Below are 23,927 nucleotides of genomic sequence, written 5' to 3'. Positions count from 1 at the left end.
TGGGCAAGGTGCTTTTGTAAGTTGGGGGTGTTGTCACTTGACTGGATTTACGTAATACCTTGTTTAAACTTATCAAATCGTGTAATGTAAAAAAATATAAATGTATATATCTTAGTTCATCAGACATCTGTCATTATATATAATTAATGGACAAATGATTTAATGCTAGCTCACTGCATGAATACTTGTAAAAATTCAAATACCGCCCAATACTGTCTAGCACTAAAAAAATCCCTGCCAGGCTTGTTTTCAAACTTGAGCTGTATTTTCACTATCCAAAGAAACCTTCTTGTAAGTTTGATGACGACAATTGCAAGTAACAGTATTCAAGGCGACACTAACGGCAACGATAGACGCAGGTGATGCCCAAATGCCCAGATAGATAGCGCCTGTCCATAAAAAGACAGCATATTCTAACTTAACTTTGCTACATCTAATTAGTATTATTAGTATTTGTATTATATATCTTTATTTTTATTGGTTTCAAGTGTTTTGACATATGTATTAACTTGTAGTAGGCTATTGTATAAATATTTTTACTGTTGTTAAGTGTTACAAGTCTATTTTAATTGATGTTATTTTCCACAAGGTCATTCCTCTGGTGCACTTTACGTCAGTGACAAATGAAGTTCAGCATCGCCACTGCAACAATATAATGTAATTTTGACAGACATTTTAAGTTCAGAAAAAAAGATCCAGTTTTATTTTGCACAATCCTTAACTTAACGAACGGAATATATTTTCTGCTATTTTAATTTATCTACGACTATTTGTCCTTCTCAGAAAAAGCACGACAATCACTTCATTTGGTTTTCGGTTTATATTTTATGTTATTGCAAATAAAAGTCGCACAGCTTATAACCGTGTACTTGTGTATTTCCTTTTCTAAAAATTATCTTTGTGTGTGGCTTAGCACAAAAGGCCCGTCTCCACATAAATTTCCAGCATATTTTTGCGAACTTTGATTTTAATTCATTTACTGGTAATGATCTCCGCAAAACGCACACTCGCCATCTCCTAATGTATATTTTGGAATACTTTTCCACTTGAAATTTTCCTTAATAAACTAATTACGGAACGGAGACGGAGTTGGGGGTGAGGCCTAAAACGAGTACGAAACACGAGGCGAGTGTGGGACCGTAGAGGCGGGGGTGGGCTTTGGATGCACGGCATTTTTGGGGCTTTAACCAACAACAACTCCAACGAGACCAAAAAGTTAAAAATTATAGTAATAATAACAGATATTATTAAATCATCCTACAAAGTACATTTTACAATCCTTGGACTAAACCAAGTAAATGCTTGCAATTTTTTTTTTTCATTTGCGAATGAAAATGAAATTTTTGAGCAAGGGGCCGCTAATTACGTAACCTTAAAAACGCCTTTAGATTTTAGCACGGGCTCTTCGTGAAGAAAATTAGGAAAACAAAAACGCTCCATTCAAGCAAAACTCTTCAGCTACGGTAATGACTTCCAAAGGGCAAAACTTTCAGATACATACTTTTATAATCACAAAATCACATTTCTAGATAGGATTTGTGGTGTTTTAACTGCATAGAATAGAGCTATAGAATAGCCTCCCTTTAACTCTGTTCCTACCACTCAATACGAATGTTTAAATTTTTAGAAATCTTGACTTTAAAATGTAGTATCTGTAAAATCACAACCCTCCCCCTCCCCCCATTAAAAAGATGGAGTAATGACTGTAATTCATTTAGCCTAAATCTTAAAGTGAAAACCTCATCAATGAACTGGCATACTCTCTTTCCAATATGGACATATTTATTCCATTCCATTCATTATGAAATTCACGCTCACAATATTTTTATATATGCTCAACTATAAACATAACTTCATCAAAATATTATAAAGGTAAATGTAGAATTTTTCTTTGATCACTGTTAGTTATGCATTAAGAACCTGAAAAAATTTGCACTTAAATTTACCTGGAACAGAGCTTCCTTCTTTTGGTCATATTAAAGACAAGATGTATAAAACATTCATTTCATGACAGACCCCGTATACAAAATTGGAAACATGGAGCTCGAGTTCTGAGACTAGATTATAAGTCAGTTATTCATCACAAAAAGTAAACCGTCAGTCAATTTTACAACTAATTACTTGAGCGGACATGATGGCACCATGAAACGCGTAATCAAAACTTGTACTATATCAGTTTTTTGACAACTTTGTTCGCTATAAGAATAAAAGATAAAATATATTCCTCATCACAAAATATTCCACGCAATTCTCTATCCAACTTAAATTTATCTGGAATATACTTCAAGATTGAAGAGAAACATTATCAGCAAAGTACATTTTTTGTAGATTAAATACAATTTAGTACACATAAAAATATATCTGCCATTTTCTGAAACGTTTGATAGAGGGAGATTTCTTATTTGCTGCTACAGTGATTCGCTGTGTGAAAAAAATGGGAGATACAATTAAAGGTGTGATGAAAGAGCCACAAGTTGCAAAATCCTGCATCATCAGAGTGCCGCATTAAATATATATACTGATTAGTTGTATGAAAACAAAACTGATAAAAGCAGACATATACAGAAAAATATCAAATTAATTCAACATGATTTCTATGGGAAAAAAATCAATAGCATTCTGTAAATGACACATATATATTATTGACTAGTAATGAAAACTTTTACAAATACATAGAAAAAATGAGTTAATGTCAATTTTCTGATAAAATGGTGGAAGCATGTTTTGCATAATATATATCATTAATGAATCTTCTCTTTATTCTCTTCATTAATAATAAGAAATGGAAGGATTATTTTCAAATAAAGCTATTCGGAAGGACAGAACATGCGAAAGCATGATTAAATAGTGTACTAATATGTACATGAATAAGCAAAAGTTGCGTCAGTAAGAACGGTGCATGTATCACGTCTAGATATACTGGCCAAAAAGAAACGCAATCTTTGGTTTTGACAAAGAGCTTCAAAATGCCCAAATATGCACATGTCAGTCTGGTCACTGTTTTTAGTGCCAGAACACCCTCTCAGTCCTGCAGTACTGATACACTTGAGTTGTTCCAGAAGATGGCTAGATGACATGAGCTAAATATTCAGACATCTCATCTGAACACAAATTGGGACAAAAGCCCTGCATAATCAGTTGTCCACAACCAATGCCTGTGGACACTGGCATCCATGTCACGGCTGCCTGATCTGGACAGGGGTCGTGCCTTCGGCCATTGCAATTTCCGCAGTGTTATGGTTTGGGCGGGCATAAATGGCAGTTTCCAAACAGAACTCATGGTGATTGGTGGAAATCTGATTGGCCAGCAAAGATGGCCAGCAAAGATGAAGTCCTAAGAACAGCTTGTGAGGGACTTTTTTACTCCCCCCCCCCCCCCCCCCCCCCCCCACACACACACACACATGACCCCACACTTCATTGGCTGGGCACTGTGGGCTTTCATCTTGGGATATCGCGATCTTTGAAACTGCTATGGAGATTCCCAGGCTCTAAGCTTTAAACATCGCACACGGAAGAAATGAAACGACTCCATGTTGTAACTTTACCAGGTTATATATTTTGCTAAACTAAAAGTTACATGGTACAATTAAGATTCATTATGAGCTTTAATCCAGACATCCTCCCCTCAATGTTTAAGTTCACAAGTTTTTATGCTAAACTTTATCAATTAAAATGTCAATCAGATAAAGTTTAGCTGATTGGTCTATTCAAATCCAAATCCGCCCACAAGGTGGACACACAAGGGCTTCCTCTAATCCAGTTCTAACGGATTGCTGGGCTTGAAGCATAGGATAGTAAAATTTAAACTTCTAAAGGGTGAAATCTTATCTAAAGCTCCTATTGCATGCTCATTATTCCAATGGGCGAATTTTATCATACACGGTACAAGCACTAAGCCAAAGACTAAAATCTTTCAACTTCCAGTTGAATTGAATTAAGAATTAAAAGATTAAAAAATATTAATTACAAATCATTTTCCAATACTGTGACCCCTGGCACATTCGTGAAAAGAAATTCGAAGAGACAAACAATTTAGTTTTAAGTTCGTGCTAAGGAGGCCGCAGAAGTTTTGCGAGTAACTGAAGAGGGTGATAATAAAGAGCAAACCGGAAATCTAGAAGACGCAACATATAAGGGATATGCACTTGTTACCTATTATCACCTTCTCAAGTTTCCCTGCATGATCCCAAACCTTCGTGTATATTGTGCTGAGAGGAGGTTTAAATGTTTTGATCAATGCATATTTTACTAAAATTGCCAATTAGTCCAAACAATTCTGCTTTATTCGGATCAGTGTTCCAAGCGAGCGTCAAGATGAGAAAAGCTATTGCCATACTTTTGTACCCGATAGATTTGATTTTTTTTTTCTACAGTAGAAATCCAGAAGTGGGATCGGAGACGACGCATTTTAGCAGTGATTTTTTTTTTTTTTCGGTCACCAGTGCGACTACACATGTATCAAACATTTAAAGGTGCTTTGTAGCAATAAGGAGGACTAAAAACAGCTTTTGAAACATTTTTCTTCAAATGTACCGCTGACACTTTAAAACAAAAACATACATTCGGCTTTTATCAATAGTTTTAGTTTGAGACAATCAGTTCTCTTCCGAGTCGAAGAGCCCAATGTACTACAAATTACTGTTACTAATTACTGTGTTATCTATCTGGTCGTGATTGCTCCTGATTGTTTTAATTTATAACTTTCACCTCATGTCTTTTTTACTTTTTATTGATTAATTTACAAAGTTCAGTAAGTTAATTGTGGGTACTTGAGGCTGATGAAGTGATTTATATACAGGGGCGGATCCAGGATTATTTGAAGGGGGGTCCGGAACGACATGTCTCCAATACGGAACCAACCACCGCCCCCTTGGTGTGGGGTTCGGGGCCCGCTCAAGGACCCCGAAAATTTTTGGGTGTTTTGGAAAGCAAACTTCTCATTTTAAGAGGGGAATATTAGTGTAATATATTTTTTAGAAACCCCCCCCCCCCTCTAAATCCGCCACTGATATACTTATATAACCACATGTCAGGTTTTAACATCTTTTTTTCTCACTTGACGCTAGGCCTTGGTCCTATAAAAACAGTTGAAAGAGAGCCAGATGTCAATAACCTAGTGATTCGTGTGGCACGACAGATTTAGTCGTGACCTGTGTCGTCAACAACTTCACATGACACAACGCGAAATTACCTATTAGGCAAATGTGATATTTCCTTTAATGAAACAAACTATTCCTTACACTCGGAAATTACTTGGAAATTATAAACAATTTTCTGTGTTTCTCAATATTTGAGTAGTAACCTGAAAACTAGATCACTGAATATAATAATTTCTGATGAGTCATGATCACGTGTTACGTTATACAAGTCGTTAATGATTATCAAAATAAAGATGTAATAAAACTCAAGTTCTAGGCTAATCATGAATACCACTGAATAGCCCATAATAGTTCTTTAACAAACAAAAATAGATCAAAATTCTGATTTTGCAATGCAAGGTATTTCTGTAAATATCAAAAAAAATTTTATGTATACATTACTCATTATAGAATAATGTTCTCTACTTATTTCTAATGCAGTCTTATTTTTATTTCTGCAAACTACCTGGTGGGTCTGCTGGACAATTTGTGTGCAGATCAACTATCTATTACACTGAGGTGTTAACAAAGTTTCTTAATTTAAGTAGCCAAGTCTAAGCATGATCATAATTTTACTCGATTATCACAGTATGACTGGGAGATTTGGTCATTAAACGAGATCGTTTCTCAAAAAAGCTACTCAAATACAACTATCCTACACGTACCCTTTATCTTTCAAACACCCATCTTTCACCCGATTATTTTATTTAACCACCTTTAATCTTCATTTCATAGACTGGAATGTATACATGAAGGAAAATCCAGAATCTAGAAAAGGATAATGAATATATATTCCCTTTTCCAGTGCCATAAGTCCGAACAAATATAACCAATTCAAAACAAAATTTGACAAAAATGGTAGAGAGAAATTCAAAGACAGAAACTGTTTCTTGTTAAGTGCCAACGAAGGTGTAGCGGTTGAACGGTTCTCTGCAAAGCTGAAGGTGATAAAGAGCAAACTGGAAACCTGGATGACGTCACATGCACGTACTTCCTTTTATCGCCTTTTCAAGTATTTTTACCGATCTCAAATGTGGATGTATTTTGAAATGAGAAAACTATTTACAAATTTTAGCGCACATTTTGATCCTAATGCCAATTGGTCCAAACAAACGCCTACATGAACATTAATTTCAGGTTTAAAGATGATAAAAGCTATAGCCATACTTTTCCAGCCTTGGAGTGGGGTTCGGAGCCCGGTGAAGGGCCACGAAAGTTTTTGTTACTTTAGAGGGCGAACGATGCCATTTGATACGGTTTAGAGCTGTGATTCAGCTAGTCAAAATTATAATTTCAAGAGGGGACCATAGATGTGATTTTCTCGGAAATCTAGGGGGGGTCAGGACCCCCCTGACACCCACCCTCAATCCCCCACTGCCAGTGCGCATATTATCAACACCATTTAAAAAAAGGGATAGATAAAATGAGACATCTTTTCTTCTTACTTGGCGCTTTACCCCTTAAAAAGAGGTGAAATAAAGACAAATGTCAATAACCTATAGTGATTCGTGTGGCACGACAGATTTAGTAGTAAAATTAATGTTAAAACCGGTGACTTTGTAAGCCCACATTGTATTCGGCATTATCACGAAAATAAATCTATTTAACTACTAGTACGAGGAACGTGACCTCTTTGACTGTACAGATAATTGTGGTAATTGTGGTAATTGCTGCAATTATTTTACGTCCAACAGACACGAGATGGCTTCCTCTTCTACGGATAAATACTGGGTTTGCGATTTAAAGACGGCACTTGTCCAAGTTTTGGAAACGAGCCGACTGCCTTAGCGGAGGTTGGGTGCTGCATAGCCAATAGCTGTTGTTTGCAGAATAACGGTGTCATCAAAGGTAAGAAATAAACTTATTGGTCACACTCATCAGTCTTTTTTTATTTTATTTTTATTTTATTTTTTATTATTATTTTTTTAATCACTGCTTGGATTTCAGAATAAGGCGCGTAACAAAGCATATGAGTAAATTTGGTGAAGCCAAGGTTGATTGCTGGCTAAAAGTTTTTGATACAAAGATAGTTCCTATTTCAAACTATGGGGCAAAAGTATGGGGCTTGCATCCTGGACAAGATGCAGAAGTTGTACAAAATAAATTCTGCAAATTTTATTGTAATAGGAGAAATGCGTCTAACGTAGCGGCAACGGTTGAATTAGACAAAAAAATACTTGGACGTTTGGTGAAAGTAATTAAGTACTGGCTCAAGCTTATGAATGCACCTGAAATAAGTTCATTATTAAGCGTGTTACGTGTGACAGTAAAATATGGCATAAAACGAGAAGAATTGTTGGGCATTACAAGTAAAGAAACTGTTATATGGGTATGATTTTGGAATAGCCTGGATTAACCAAGGAGTGGTGGATGAAAGTTCATTTATAAAGGAATTTCATCAAAGGTGCATGGATATTTATGTCTTGTCGTGGTGTAACAAAATGTCAAATTATATTGAGACTAGATGTATATAAATTATCTAATCATAATCTCATTATTGAGCCATACGTTACAGTATTTGATAAAGCTAATTGTATATCAGTTTTAGAACGATTAAGATGTTCAAATCATCAACTTGAAATTGAAAAAGGTAGACAAAGTGGTAATTCTAGGGATCAGAGAATTAATCAGTGTTGTAATTAGGAGGTAGTCGAGTGCAAAAGGCACTAGTTTTCCTCCATATAGCGAGCTAAGGGATAACTTTCTCATCGGGAATTGGGTTCACATGAACTATTTATCATATTGAAGAAATCAGAAAGTATTAGAGTTTTAAGAAAAAATCTCGAATTATTTGACAAAAGCAGAAATAAGAAGAAAGTCGTTATTAGATATGGACAGGGGAAATGTATAATGTAATGCGTAGAAATTAATGATTAAAACAAATTATTGTAAAAAGGCCGGTGGCCTTACAGTGAAATGAACTAAACTCTGTTGTCAAAGTAAAGGGACAAAAAGTTGGCAAGGTATGATTAAACATTCTTTGTAGATGAGATAAGCGTCAAAATCATTTTGCGTGGAGGTTTAAGTGTCCCTGAAGGCATATACTTGGGGTAAAACAGTCACGTTTCACAATTTTTCAAAATTTTCAGGGGGGTTATAAATATCATAACATATTATGATCGGCAGAGTAATTAAGAAAAATTAGCAAATTTGGAAATAAAGATAGATTTGGAAATAAAGATAGACCTTTTTTAAAATATTACAGACTGAAATCTGAAGCGTTTAACTCCGGCTTGTTTTTGGAAAATTATTTTTTCTATCATAATAACGGATGGACAAGTCGATGTTTGAAAAATCTGTCATTTGTACTGAACCTTTTTACATACAGAAAAAAATGTTCTTTGCACATATGAATTAAGTACGCTTAATTCAATGTGTGCCCAAATTGGACATTTAGTTTTCGACTCATTTAGTGCATAACGCAATCCAAAGAATCCACGATTCGTGTCAGATTTACGTACGGTGGCACAAAGCAAACCCACATAGTCCACATAATGACCAGTTAAACGGTTTATTTGTCGGCGCTCGTGCTGTAACTTCATGTTCTAAGTGAAGCCTACAACTCTTAACTGTCCGTTTTTACGTCCATCTTCTTCGTGCTCTATAGCTTCTCTCCTCGCTCTCCTTATATCCCACTAGCTAAGCGTTAGTGACGCGATAGATACATATGTTGATTACTTAAATTTGCAAAGTTAATTGCTTTAAATCAGTACTGTACAAAGAAGCCGTCATTTTACTCAAAAACTCTTCGACGATGACACTTACATAATATAACCTCATGAAATATTTTTATTACCCTTCGGGCACGACACATTGTCCATTAGTGAGCCTCTTTTTCGTCAATCATTTACCTATATGTATAGTTGAAATAATATTTATATTATATTATATTATATTATATTATATTATATTATATTATATTATGTAACAATTAGGTACACCAATATAAGAGAGGTTTCATTTAATTTGCGTTGAAACGGTGTTCGTGGGTGCTGAGATAAATAGATATTTTAGAAACCGATTTTGCATATTTATCCCCTTGAATAAATATTTTTATCATGACGTCATCGGTGAGATGACATTTGTGTATGATCACTTAAAATTTATTTATTATCAAAAAAAGGCATGTACGGGAGTATTATAAGTATTTTTTGGCTAACCCACTGCTTGCAAAGATATCTACAGGAACTTCACAGAACACAACGCGAAATTAGCTGTGAGGCATATGTGTTACTTCCTTTTATGAAAGAAACTATTCCTTACACTTTGAAATTACTTAGAAATTATGAGCAATTTTCAATGCTTCTTAATATTTCAGTAGTAAGCAAAAAACTAGATCACTGATCACTAGTAATCCTTTATGAGTCATGATCACCCATTAAGTTATACTCAGTCGTTAATATTTTTTTCACAAATAACGATATATCTTAAATAAAAATAAAACTCGAGTTCGGTTAATCATGAATATCCCTGTCAGATTATTTGTGTGCAGATCAGCTATCAACTAAATTGAGAATCAAAACTTTGTCAACGGTGCTAAGTTTCCTCATTCAAATAGCCGAGTGTAAACATGTTCACAAATTTGCTCATTTACCCAATTGTCACAGAGATTTGGTCATTTAACGGGACTATTTTTCAAAAACCTTACTCAAATACAACGATCCTACCTTTTCTCTTTCAAGTACCCTTCTTTTATTCGGTTATTTTCTTTGATCAGATTTTATTTTTATTTACTGGACTGGAGTGTGTAGGAAAATCACGAATCTAGAAAAGGATAAGGTATAGATTTAAAAAAAGAAATATATTCCATTTCCCAGTACCATAGGTCTGAACAAATCTAACCAACTCAAAAAAAAATTTGACAAAAAAAAAAAGAAAAAAAAAGAAAGAAAGAAAAGAAAACGAAAACGAAAACGAAAAAAGAAAAAAAAAGGTAGAAAGAGAAATTCAAAGACAGAAACTGTTTCGTGTTAAGTGCCAACGAAGGTGTAGCTGTTTTCTGCAAAACTGAAGAGGGTGATAAAGAGCGAACTGAAAACCTAGATGGTGTCACATGCAGGTATTTCCTTTTATCACCTTTTCAAGTATCTTTTACCGATCTCAAATGTGGATGCAGGCGAAAGAATTATGACTGTTATTTTCCTTCAAAAACCCTGTGGAGTATGTATTTCAGTACTGATTTTGTTGGAAATATCATTTTCTGTCTCTACTTCGCTTACCAGTGCACATAATATCAACACTATTCTCCTGTATGTGTTTTGTAGATACGAAGGGAGACTACATAAAGCTATTCAAACATTTTCTTTGGACACGTTTGCCGTTTGCCCTTAAAGGTGAAAAAATAATGACTGTCATCTAGTAATGCGTGTCACTAGAGAGTGCTGCGTTACCCCTATGGGGAATGAAACTTTTTGTTCGTCATTGCATTCATTTTAATGGGTCCAAGTTTTGTATAAGTTTACTCGTAAAAAGATCTGTCAACCTCACTTTTTATCCTTGGTAAAAACTGTTTCTTCTTAACGACGATGTGTTATGTATGAAAATATGTTTATGGCCCTTATGTCAGGCACGACACATTGTCCATTAGTGAGCTATTTTTTCGTCAATCATTAATTACAAATAGCAATACCTAGGCATTTTCCTACATGCACAGCTGCAAAAATGTTTATATTTTATTATATCATACTGGATACAACAACAAAAGTTAAGGTTTCTAAAAGGGTTTAAGATCATACAGTTTTTCCTGCATCTAATTATTTAATAATGCAGTGCTGTAAAAATAAATAAATAAAAAATACCCCAAAAATATAAAATGTTGGCGTTATACCATGTATACGGGATTCGAGTGAATCAAAATTTTACATATTCACGTACATATATATAAGATGATATATTTTATCTTTTTAGGGAAGTATGTTTCAGTCTCTTTTGAATTTACTGATGGGCACCGTTCTACTTCTGCTGGGACTCGCACTAATAAACGGGTCACAGGCCAGAGGCACAGGCGGGGCTGACCAGATCACCACTACGAGTTCTACTCCAAATCAGCTACAAACTCCCCCAATGCCACCTGTCCTTGACAACGAGACATTAAGTCATCCTTTGCCTGTGACCACACCAGTTCCTCAAACTCCTTTGGGATCTTCTTCAGCCACCACAGCTACTGAACATGGCGAATCCACAACCTCTCCAAACCCATGGGGCAACAGGGCGTTGTCTTCGCCAGTAGCTCGTCAGCGGTTCTGCGCCCTCGTGGAACCCTTTGATAAGGAACTTGGTCACAGTATCTACATTTCATGTTATTGCGATGACGTGTGCCATGCCCTTGGTGATTGCTGTTCGGCTTCTAATCTGCAGTGCAACGAAAGAGACATAAGTGCTAACACCAACACTTCTCCCTCATCGTCGCCGCCAATAATCGTGGGAGCCGATGACTTGGAATGTCGTTCGCAGATAACTAAAAAAAGAAGAGGTCGTCTGCAGTCCAGTAGGTTCTTCTGGATGATAAAAGCATGCCCAGGGAATTGGTTTGACGATGAGATCCGGGAAAACTGTGAGAACCCGAACTCTACTATCGAGGCAAGGTTGATAGTACCCGTATCTGACCCAGTCTCAGGGTTCGCTTTCCGGAATTCCTTCTGTGCCATGTGCCATGGCGTCAATCAGTACAAATCCTGGACCATGACCGTAGAGTGCATGCTGTCGAACTATGACGCCTTTGCAATGAAAGCTAGTAGTGTGACGTCCATATTAGAAGCAGTGCATGGACTCCCGGATTGCCATGGTAAATTCTATGAACCAGATGGAATCCCTGGTAGACCGTGCATAGACAGTATCTCCAACAGTCACGGGCAAGGTATACTCTTTAGCGGTAACCCAAACGAGTGCTACAGAGATTCTCCTTACCGTGGACTTTGCGGCAACACTTCAATTACGGCTATCACGCATGTAATGCCTCACACCACTGAAGCTTATTATGCCAGAAATCATTTCTGTTGGCTCTGCAGATACGATTATACGCCCTCATTTGGTTATTGCCCTGGAAACAGTAAGTAAATGTTTATTGTTGTTTTTTTTCATGATGATCAGTTTTGTAATAGCATACTTTACTGGGCAGATGCAGTGTGCCGCCGTGCACTTTTCAGGAATTTTTACTCGTTAACAAAACAGAATTTGAGCCATGATGCTTATCATTGTTATCAAGCATTAAGGATTGATATAACTGAGATGCACTTCAAAAAAAGCCTGACTGAATTGTTTTCTCCTTCAGCTTTTTTTTTGTGATTTTTTCTTCTTCAGCTTTTTTTGTGATTTTTTCTTAAACGGGTGTTTCAAACTGACTTTTAATTCCCCTGATCTAATGTCCAATGCAAGTGTCATTTTCTGAATGTCCACATTGATACATAATTAGGCATGTCAATGTTTCAACATTACATCAAACTGACTGCTTCTTTCAGTTTTGATATTTAAATTTCTGCCCATTTGACAGTTTTGCTGCCTTCAAACATCACGCTGTATTGTATCGAACTCAACCTATAAATTGAAAAGGGGAGAGAAATGCATTGCCTATTCTTCATTTTAGAGTGAAGCAACATTTGCTTTAGTGGACACAAACGTCATTTTGTGTCAACAGTAATAAGCACTTTTGTTTTTTATGTACAGACACGGATGTGTCTGTCCATAAAGCCGTCACCTGCGTTTATCGTCGCCGTCGTCGCTCAGAACTTTCAATTAGGATCGTGATAACCGTTTACCTTTTTGTCTTCAAACTTACGGAACTGTTCATTATTTGTGCCATACAGGTCGAGTTCGAAAATCGTCCCGATCCGGCAGATTTTCTAAAAGTTATGGTGTTTTTGGCCTTTTTCCAGCATATATGCAATGCAGATAACACATTTCAATGAAAACCGATACGCCAATTGACTTAAAACTTAAAACAAGAGTGATCAATATTTTTTGTAATATATTAGGAATTGGTGTCCTTTTCTGGAAGTTATTCAGTTAGTTTGTGAAATGTTAATTTTTCACATATTGGCATTTTCAGAAAGTGACTCTGAACTTCCCTGGGCCTGAAGACCCTTGCTAATCTTATTTTCCAAATGCCTATGATAATTGCAGTGCATAATTAAAAATTGGTGGTGATTATGCTATTAATCGTTATGTGATATTGCATCAAAACTAAAAACATTTGGGTACTGTCGCCAGAGTGACCATTAAAAGAAAACCTTAATACTTTTGATTATCAAACTTACTGGATTGATGCATAGGAATGAAATGCAGCTGGCGTGGAAGAACCAGTCTGATAACATCTTTTTTCTGAAAGCTTACATGCAGCTCTTTGTGAAATTTTTACTTTTCACAGATTGGCATTTCCAATGGGGACCATACAACTCCCATGGGCATAAAAGTGAATTGAAGTACATTTTCTGAATGTGCATGCTACGTATAGTAGGTGATTACAAATTGGTGGTTATTATGTTTTAAACTATGCAATATGCATTATGCAATATTGCATCAAAATTGGCAAAAACCTACTCTGTGCACTGCCGTCACAAACATTATGAAAGAAGACTGTGTTACTTTTTATTTTTTAACTAACAGGAATGATTCTTAGGATTACCATACATCTGATATTTGAAAACCAGATCGATGGGATTATTTTTCTTGAATTAATGCATTTTTGTGATATTTTCTTTTTTCTTATTCTGGCATTTTAAGGCGTGAACTTGAACTTTCATGGGCCTGAAGTCTTGAACTTGTTACACATTCTTAATGCCCGTGTTACATGTTGTGTATAGTAAAATTTTGGTATTGATTTTATTGTTAAGCATTTTGTAATAATGCATCAAAATTGAAAAAATAACGTATTTTTGCATCATTATTTTCTGCTTTTTTAAGTACATTTGACAGCTTTGGTACCTTGTTTATGTGTGCGATAATTCTATATTTATCGCACATAATAAAAACAAAAGTTCTCATTACTTAGTTCCCTGATGACCCGATATACATGTATATATACGTATGTTGAAATGCTATTTGTATACTATTCAGGCGAGTCGGATGTTAAGAAGTTTAATCCTGTGGCGTTTTCAGCGCTTGTGGATCCAACAACACCGGAACCACTAGAATCGTGTAACTCCAACACAAGCATTGTAAGACATCAAAGACAACACATTTATCTATTCTCGTCATTCGCATGAAATACACGTTTTTAGAAATAATTAATACATTTTACCTAGGCACAACTTTGAAACCAAAATATTCCATATTAAATGCAAAGGCTGAATGAAAAGGAAAAAAACTCAAGTAAAACCCATCGATAGTTCCTTCTGAATTATACAGGAAGACATGGTGTTCTGAATGACTGGCAAGTAAACATTGCTCACTGCTTAATCGAATTGCTCTAAATGAGTACAAAAAATGTTTTTTTTTCCAGATGACCTGCCCAAGTGAAGAGATGCCGGAAATGTGCGCGTCACCTTTCCTTTCTCTTGTCAACGTGTTGTACAAGCTGGTTATCGATTTCATGGTCACCGGAAATGACACCATCGATGAGGTGTTTGATGCCTGTAAATCTTTTCGTTTCCCGCGGAATCTTGCAAACCTTTTAGGTAATGACTACGTTAAAACATGGCGACCACAAAGGATGGGTCAAAAACCTTACAGCTGCCTTGTTAAGAATATCTCCTCTAGCACCGTCTACCCACGCGAACGAGAGGAATCCCAATTCGCAGTTCAGTTAAGCCTTAATCTTCTCTTGGCCAAATATATCCGTAATTATGACGAAGGTTTCAGTTTGTTTGCTTCACTGCAGGATCGGATCGAATCTGAGACAGCGGCTTACACATACAAGGGGAACGCCTTTCCTCTGCGCGTGATTCGTGATAAAACCCATAACTGCGCATCAACTCCGCCGCCAGATGCCACTACTTGGTTTGTGACGAAGGCAGCCAACGTCAATTCTGCTTCTTTTTTCGAGAGGGTTGATATCAGCTTTGTCATAATGACAGGAATGGCAGCCGGATGGATAGCATTTAATATTATTTAATTCTCCCTAAAACATAAAAGGACCATCTGTATGATTTTAAATTGATTTTTTCTATCGGATTTACAAAATTTACTAAAATTTTACTTTAAAAAAGTCACTCTAGGAGTTCCAAACAAAAGACACGTCCCTTTGATAGATATTGCTAAACAATCAGAATGTGTTACTGTTTAGTGTATTTATTTCATTTTAAGATTGTCTAAAAATGCAGTTATTTCGCAAGGGACGAAATTTCATTGAATGAAATGATGCAATGAGATTTTGAAAAACTAAATTATAACATTTACATCATAATTTTTAAAAAATTAGAACAACACAAAACTCATAAATGGTATTATTTAAACAACTTTCTTGTGGTTAATGGTATTTTCGTCAGACTGACCAATTTTTGATAAATCATATTGTTTTTGCAAAAATTACATCATCTTTGAAAAATGATCAAGATTATCACTTCAGATAAGTTCAACAAGAAGTGGTTTATGTACATTTAGGTAAAAAGGGTGCTTTGAATCTTACGCTATGTCACTTTTTTAGTGTCTCATTCCCCCTTCCCCCTCCCCCATCCTGCACCCACCAAAAAGCACAAAAAGCAATCAATTAAAATATTTTTATGTCAAGTCTGAAATGATATTTGATAATTTTAAATTGGCAGTGTTTCCAAAAGGCCTATAGTCTACAGGGGAACATCACTTTCCAGTGTTACTTATGTAGGACGAGTCTACCGGTAACATTCAAAATTTCTGACATGTTCACCGTGAACATATAAAACTAGGCATTACGTTCTGGGGCTTCTCTTCTGCCAATGGAAATGATTTAGATTCGATTGGAATTACTATTATCTATTTTATTTTTTGCATATTCAGAATTGTCTATTAAGGATGTTGTTTCGTTCTTTTATTGATAGTATTTTATTTATCACGGTTGCGTTTACATTTGTGCTCGTGTTTCACTTAGATGTTTTTAAATATTATTTCACTAAGTATTCACAGAAACGGTTGTTTAAAAAAACAACAAGCTTTTTAAAAGTTTTGGAAATTAATTTAATATATCATTCACACGACATGTGAAGCTTTATATAGGGGTATTCACAGTTCCCTTTCCTGGGCAAGGTGTTTTTGTAAGTTGGGGGTGTTGTCACGTGACTGGATTTACGTAATACCTTGTTTAAACTTATCAAATCATGTAATGTAAAAATTTTAAATGTATATATCTTAGTTCATCAGGCATCTGTCATTATATATTATTAACGGACAAATGATTTAATGCTAGCTCACTGCATGAATACCTGTAAAAATTCAAATACCGCACAATACTGTCTAGCACTAAAAAAATCCCTGCCAGGCTTGTTTTCAAACTTGAGCTGTATTTTCACTATCCAAAGAAACTTTCTTGTAAGTTTGATAACGACAATTGCAAGTAACAGTTGCAAGGCGACACTAACGGCAACGACAGACGCAGGTGATGCCCAAATGTCCAGATAGATAGCGCCTGTCCATAAAAAGACAGCATATTCTAACTAAACTTTGCTACATCTAATTAGTTTTATTAGTATTTGTATTATATATCTTTATTTTTATTGGTTTCAAGTGTTTTGACATATGTATTAACTTGTAGTAGGCTATTGTATAGATATTTTTACTGTTGTTAAGTGTTACAAGTCTATTTTAATTGATGTTATTTTCCACAATGTCATTCCTCTGGTGCACTTTACGTCAGTGACAAATGAAGGTCAGCGTCGTCACTGCAACAATAATGTTATTTTGACAGACATTTTAAGTTCAGAAAAAAAGATTCAGTTTTATTTTGCACAATCCTTAACTTAACGAACGGAATATATTTTCTGCTATTTTAATTTATCTTCGGCTATTTGCCCTTCTCAGAAAAAGCACGACAATCATTTCATTTTGTTTTCGGTTAATATTTTGTTGTAATTGCAAAAATAAAAGTCGCACAACTTATAACCGTGTGCTTGTGAATGGTCGTTACTAAAAATTATCTTTGTGTGTGGCTTACCAAAAAAGGTCCATCTCCACATTGATTTCCAACATATCTCCGCAAACTCTGATTTTAAATCATTCACTGGTAGGGATCGCCGAAAAACGCACATTCGCTATCTCCTAATGTATATTTTTGAATACTTTTCCACTTGAAATATTCCTTTATAAACTTATTACAGAACGGAGACGAAGTGGGGGTGGGGCGTAAAACGAGTACGAAACACGAGACGAGTGTGGGGAGGGGGGTGGGGGGTGAGGCAAAAACCACTGTGGTCGCGCGTTAAGGATCGGTATAAAAACAAACAAGGACAACCATTATAATTGATATCGATTTACAACTACAGCTATGTGTAACAACCCGAAACATTTCGCCGGGGAAAAGAATTTGAAATAATCAACAAGATGGAAAAGAAAAACTAAAATATATTGAAATGTGGTCTTAGGGTCAGAATCGTGTGGACAACACTCAGAATTTTATTCATTTCTCATTTTTGGGGTGGGGTGGGGGGATTTAAAACACTAGTACTATCTGCTAATTCAAAAACTACAAACGCTAAAACCCGTCAAATAAAAGTACCTGGTGTCAATATTTCCTTCTACAAAGTATAGGAAAACGTTATGAGGAACGTTTAAGACTAAAATTTGTAATCAAAAATGGTATAAAACATCTTGTCTAAGTGCAGTACCGAGTCGGGCAATGATTTGAGCGTAGGAGGGAATTACTTTAAGGTTTTCTTTTAAAAAATCGATTTGGCGGGAATATGCTGGAAAGGATAATATACGTAAAACGTACTGCCTATTGGATGCACGGCATTTTTGGGGCTTTAACCGACCACAACTCCAACGAGACCAAAAAGTTAAAAATGACAGTAACAATAATAGATATTATTAAATCATCCTACAAAGCACATTTCACAATCCTTGGACTTAACCAAGTAAATGCTTGCGAATGAAAATGAAATTTTGAAGCAAGGGGCCGCTCATTTCGTAACCTTAAAAACGCCTTTAGATTTTAGCGCGGGCTCTTCGTGAAGAAAATTTGGAAAACAATGTTCAGCTGCGGTAATGACTTCCAAAGGGCAAACTTTCAGATACATACTTTTATAATCACAAAATCACATTTCTATATAGGATTTGTGGTGTTTTAACTGCATAGAATAGAGCTATAGAATAGCCTCCCTTTAACTCTGTTCCTACCACTCAATAGGAATGTTTAAATTTTTAGAAATCTTGACTTTAAAATGTAGTATCTGTAAAATCACAACCCTCCCCCTCCAACCATTAAAAAGATGAAGTAATGACCGTAATTCATTTAGCCTAAATCTTAAAGTGAAAACCTCATCAATGAACTGGCATACTCTCTTTCCAATATGGACATATTTATTCCATTCCATTCATTATGAAATTCACGGATCACAATATTTTTATATTTGCTCAACTATAAACATAACTTCATCAAAATATTATAAAGGTAAATGTAGAATTTTTCTTTGATCACCGTTAGTTATGCATTAAGAACCTGAAAAAATTTGCACTTAAATTTCCCTGGAACAGAGCCTCCTTCTTTTGGTCATATTAAAGACAAGATGTATAAAACATTCATTTCATGACAGACCCTGTATACAAAATTGGAAACATGGAGCTCGAGTTCTGAGACTAGATTATAAAATCAGTTATTTATCACAAAAATTAAAAAGTGGTGTCAGTTGATTTTACAACTAATTACTTGAGCGGACATGATGGCACCATGAAACGCGTAATCAAAACTTGTACTATATCTGTTGTTTGACAACTTTGTTCGCTATAAGAATAAAAGATAAAATATATTCCTCATCACAAAATATTCCACGCAATTCTCTATCCAACTTAAATTTATCTGGAATATACTTCAAGATTGAAGAGAAACATTATCTGCAAAGTACATTTTTTTTAGATTAAATACAATTTAGTACACATAAAAATATATCTGCCATTTTCTGAAACGTTTGATAGAGGGAGATTTCTTATTTGCTGCTACAGTGATTCGCTGTGTGAAAAAAAATGGGAGATACAATTAAAGGTGTGATGAAAGAGCCACAAGTTGCAAAATCCTGCATTATCAGAGTGCCGCATTAAATATATTTACTGATTAGTTGTATGAAAACAAAACTGATAAAAGCAGACATATACAGAAAAATATCAAATTAATTCAACATGATTTCTATGGAAAAAAATCAATAGCATTCTGTAAATGACACATATATATTACTGACTAGTAATGAAAACTTTTACAAATACATAGAAAAAATGAGTTAATGTCAATTTTCTGATAAAATGGTGGAAGCATGTTTTGCATAATATACCATTAATGAATCTTCTCTTTAATCTCTTCTTTAATCTCTTCAGCAATTTCCTTAATCTCCTCCTTGATCTCTTCAATGTCTAAATCCCCTATGATGTCCCCTGTGTCTAAACTCCCATTTTCCTCACTCTTGATTTTATAATGATCCTCATCCAGTTTTAATTTCCCCTTTTTCCACAGGTGATACATTTTAGTGTATTTTTTTAGCGCAAAACGCATAATACTTATCCAGAACAACCACCCTATGATATAAATACAAGTTCCGCCAAACTTCCCCAAGAAGTCTGTGTTTGGATGCTGGTAGTAAGTAATAAGGAGAGAAGTGCCCATTCCAATCCGGGCAAATCCAAACAATGCCATGAATAAAATATCATTTACTTCTCCGAGGAGGGTTTCATACTGCCCTGTCTGTCTTAGAAACCAGCGGAACTGCAGAAAAGGATTGGTCACTTCGGTTGCCAAGAGGGTCGCCACCATCTCTGTACCGTACATTCCACGGAGCACTGTCACTCCCAAACCAATGCTGCTTAAACAGTGATGAAGTAACATTACAAAACCTATAATAATAATAAAAAAGATGGCTATAATAAGTCACTGAGCACTAGTCAGTAACTGAATTATGACAATTTGCCTGAACAATGAGGGAAAAGTTATAATAAGTAATGAATGGATGCAAAAACTCCAACTCCACAGATTGCATCCATCAAAGATGTTGAAATTCTACAATTTAAACACTAAAAAGTTATGACTTAAGGCGCATTCTGAACAGTGGTCTAACAGATTTTCAGATCAAATATAGCCAACCCACTTGAATGCTTGCTGTGTAATCCCAGCAGGGAATCTATTCAGTATCTAATCAGTATCTAATCAGGAATTAAGCGGCAAGCTTTTTAGTGGGTCGCCATATTTGATCCACAGATCTGTCCGCTGTTCTGAATGCAATCTTACCACCCCTTAGACCCCATTCCCAAAGATTAGATCGATCCAACTAGATCGACCTAACTCCCTGGGGGTTCACGCTAAATAGCTGTCAGCCGAGCAGGCACGAAAGTTAATTACCGCCTTACAGCCTGTAGTAGGCGGGACGGACATTTAAGCCGGATTATCTGACAATAGTGAGACTCCCCACAGGGATAGATCGATCTAAAATCTATGGGAATGCGCCCTTAGAAACCCCAAGGCTCTGATGTAGAACTTACCTTCAGTTTTAAAATATATGCACCACATGAAATCATACAGGAAGTACCCTAGGGACATCTCAGCTATAAACTGTTGTAAAGGGGAACTGCGCCCTCCTAATAATGAAGAAGAAGTAGAAGAATAAGCCAATCAAGGTTTGTTTACTTCTAATATGAAACCTCATGCTAAAAGGAAAACTTTCCAGCTGCTTATTTCATAGATTACTGTTTTCAATTAATAAAACCAGCAGAATTCCCCTAAAATCCTTATCAAAATATGAAACTGCAGGTTTTACAAATGATCATGTATTTATTGCGTTAATAAATAAATAAATAAATAAATAATGGAATTCACTCATAAAATTGGTTCATGGTTATCTTTAAGACTATAAAAAATCAGTCGTATTTATTCTTTACTAGTAGATGTTTTTTTTTTTAGCACAGCTCAAATTGGCAGTGACAAAAACATTCAATAATTTAAATTCCATTAGAATATATGCAAAGAAAGAGCTGAGAGAAATACACCATTAAAATAAAGTCAGGTGATACATATTAATATTACAATTACAAATAAGCTCACTTCAGTCTGTTAATCAACTGGAAAATCAAGCAAGTCAGTTCACAAAGTTGATGACACACATATTTTAATTGTTAAGTTATCCTTTCTGCAATTTATATCATTTTCATAACCTCTAGTTATTGCTAAATTTCATGTTAGATGAACCATAAAAATACCTCACTAGCTGTTCCCAACATGCATGTGTACTTTACGTGTGCATAGGTGTACATATTTGGTGTATCTCATATATATGTGTGTGTTCAAAGTATTAAGTCTCATATAAAAGCAGTTATCTCTCATAAGCTTGAGTCATTCTATATTTCTACTCTAAAAGCAGGTGCACATGCAAATAAATAAACTAAAAGAAAAATCGACACTTCAACCAAAAGTGAAAACCCTTTTACACCACACTGTTATGACAAACAAAAAGAATATTTTTTCATCCTTTTTTAAAATTTTGTTTTTAACCATCTTTTTTCTGTAAAAAAACATTTTTGTTCAAAATATTCAATGTGCATACTCTACCTGGTCCAAAGGTATACAACTCCCAAAAATGTCCTTGCAGTATATACTTGAAACATCGCCAAATTGCATAATCATCTATAAATGGACAAGCAACTTTGCTATACCTCTATTTATCTTAAATCTTTGTATTTTCCTTTCACTTAAATTTGCTCCAGATCTCTTTATGTCAGTCACACATACACATGTCTGTCTATGCAAGACTCATACGATAATTAATGTAACACCAACAAAAAAACTTAGGAGTTTAAGAAAAATTACCAGTATAAGTTTCATAAAATCTCAAATTTGATACCCATTTGTCTTTTTTACTTAAAATTCATAAACCACAAAAATCAGTTATTTAAAATCTATTCTTATAAAGCACATTAACACTTTTTATCAGTGCCATGTACAAATTTAAATGAACAGAATTAATTTAAATAAAAAATATTATTAAAATTGTATTAAAACAGAAAACAAGTGCCATGTTGTTTAATGACTATCATTTAAAAAGTGAAATAATGCAAGATTCCCATTCATACTGGTAAACAGATATTTTGGATGGTATCGGAGTGTTTAAAAATTATTTTCAAAAGTTTTGTATCAAGTTGAGTGTTTGGAGATATATCAGCTACAGCTATGACACAAAAGGCTCTAAGACCTAAGAGCTTGCAGGGGAAAGGCCTGTCAACGGCACTATACAACCAGTACACCCTCTAAAAAAAAAGTTACCTGGTAATGTAAATACCCATGGCCCCTGCACAAAAACAGCCCAAAATGCCAAACAGCACACAGTTATGGCATGAACAGCACTGACAATTCTACAGTTCCATTCATTTTTGTGGCTGGAATTCAGGGCACATAGGACAAAGTATAAGGTGGCCCATCCTAAAACCCAGGCTAGAACAGAACATAGGGCCCCTGTGTATGTCACTTGCACTGGTTCAATTGCCTGAAATAAAGAAAAATATTCAAAATTAAAAGAGGAGAAGATAAAAATCTGCATCCAATTAAAAGGCAAGTATAGCTACGTCAATGCAGATATCTCAACTCCCTTAAAGCAGATGTTACATCTGCTGCAGGATAGTGTGTGTGTGTGTGTGTGTGTGTGTGTGAATTGAGTAAATCTTTCTGAAGTTAGTGATTTTAATTTTATATTTTTATTTTATAAAGCCACCCCTTCATTATTCCCTTGCTAAACTAAATGATTTTAGTAAGACACAATATAAAAATAAATAAATAAACATTGCATATACACACCAACTAACAAACTTAAGTAAAATCAAATAAAAAAAAAAAGAAAGAAAGAAAAAGGGAAAACGACCAAACTATGTTTTAATTCAAACATATACTTATGATACACCATAAATCATTATTCGGCATAGGGGTTACTTTCATGCATACTTCAGCATGTTTACTTTGTTCAATAATTAACTAATGTCGTCAAGGGTATGGGTGCTTGTCAAATAAAAGTCACATAACTATAGCACGGCACAATTTGAAGATTAGAGACCTTTCATCCATGAGACCCATTATCATATCTGTATGTTAAACATCATTCTAAATATATTCCTGACCGTTGGCCATCACTGGTGAGTTCAAAAGGGGAAATTTATACATGTAGCTACCGTGGTACAGACCAAAATATTATATCTCGATTAAGGTACTTTGAAATAATAAAACCGGACAACCTCTAAGACTTTAAGATATATATTGGGGATAGAAAAGGAGATGATTACTCTTATGGTGTACATAAGTTGGGGTAATTCTGAATGAAAGCCTAGTTTGTTGCCACACCCCCGTTTTCATGTACGCGTAGCTTTATGCCGTGGTGAACTCTGTGTATAATATCGAGCCTTAAATCATAACCATTTCTCCTATCTTCCACCATAAAGTTTCATGCAAACTTACCGACATCCTCAGCAATTACAGGGACCCCAAAGAAGATAAAGAAACTAAATATTCACAAAACTATGAAGTTCCTCTCACGAATTCAAAAGGAAAGGCGCCATACTGTCAACAATACAGGCCCGGGTCGCATAGGGCTAAACACAAGATTGCAGATGTTCTTTTGCGATATAATGCAGAAGTAGCAAGTTTTTGTTATTTATTATTTAAATATTCAGATTTAGGTATGTTTTTGAGCAAAACTGCTAATATAA

The 23,927-nt window shown here is 35.2% G+C and overlaps 2 protein-coding genes across 3 annotated transcripts; one reads left to right on the top strand and one right to left on the bottom strand.

The window, feature by feature from the left end:
- Nucleotides 1-6,849: 6,849 nt before the first annotated feature.
- Nucleotides 6,850-17,258, top strand: LOC147760823 (uncharacterized). The gene is made up of 4 exons (XM_087017734.1): nucleotides 6,850-6,989; nucleotides 11,049-12,189; nucleotides 14,193-14,293; nucleotides 14,578-17,258. Exons 2-4 carry the CDS (start codon nucleotides 11,055-11,057, stop codon nucleotides 15,187-15,189), a joined length of 1,848 nt encoding a protein of 615 aa, XP_086873860.1. The 5' UTR covers nucleotides 6,850-6,989; nucleotides 11,049-11,054; the 3' UTR covers nucleotides 15,190-17,258.
- Nucleotides 17,259-18,541: 1,283 nt separating this feature from the next.
- Nucleotides 18,542-23,802, bottom strand: LOC106160046 (TLC domain-containing protein 5). 2 transcript variants are annotated; one of them, XM_013536559.2, is made up of 5 exons: nucleotides 23,677-23,802; nucleotides 22,498-22,717; nucleotides 21,787-21,861; nucleotides 20,724-20,819; nucleotides 18,542-20,081 (listed from the first exon to the last, which is right to left on the bottom strand). In XM_013536559.2, exons 1-5 carry the CDS (start codon nucleotides 23,680-23,682, stop codon nucleotides 19,528-19,530), a joined length of 951 nt encoding a protein of 316 aa, XP_013392013.2. In that variant the 5' UTR covers nucleotides 23,683-23,802; the 3' UTR covers nucleotides 18,542-19,527. The 2 variants fall into 2 exon arrangements, with proteins under 2 accessions (XP_013392013.2, XP_013392014.2); XM_013536560.2 differs by lacking the exon at nucleotides 21,787-21,861.
- Between the last annotated feature and the right edge of the window lie 125 nt (nucleotides 23,803-23,927).

Source organism: Lingula anatina, chromosome 7, assembly GCF_051362555.1.
Source record: "Lingula anatina isolate TDL-2025a chromosome 7, LinAna3.0, whole genome shotgun sequence".
In the NCBI taxonomy this organism is placed as follows: domain Eukaryota; kingdom Metazoa; phylum Brachiopoda; class Lingulata; order Lingulida; family Lingulidae; genus Lingula; species Lingula anatina.
The sequence above is the reverse complement of the archived record's forward strand: the minus strand, read 5'-3'. Positions and strand labels throughout refer to the sequence as shown.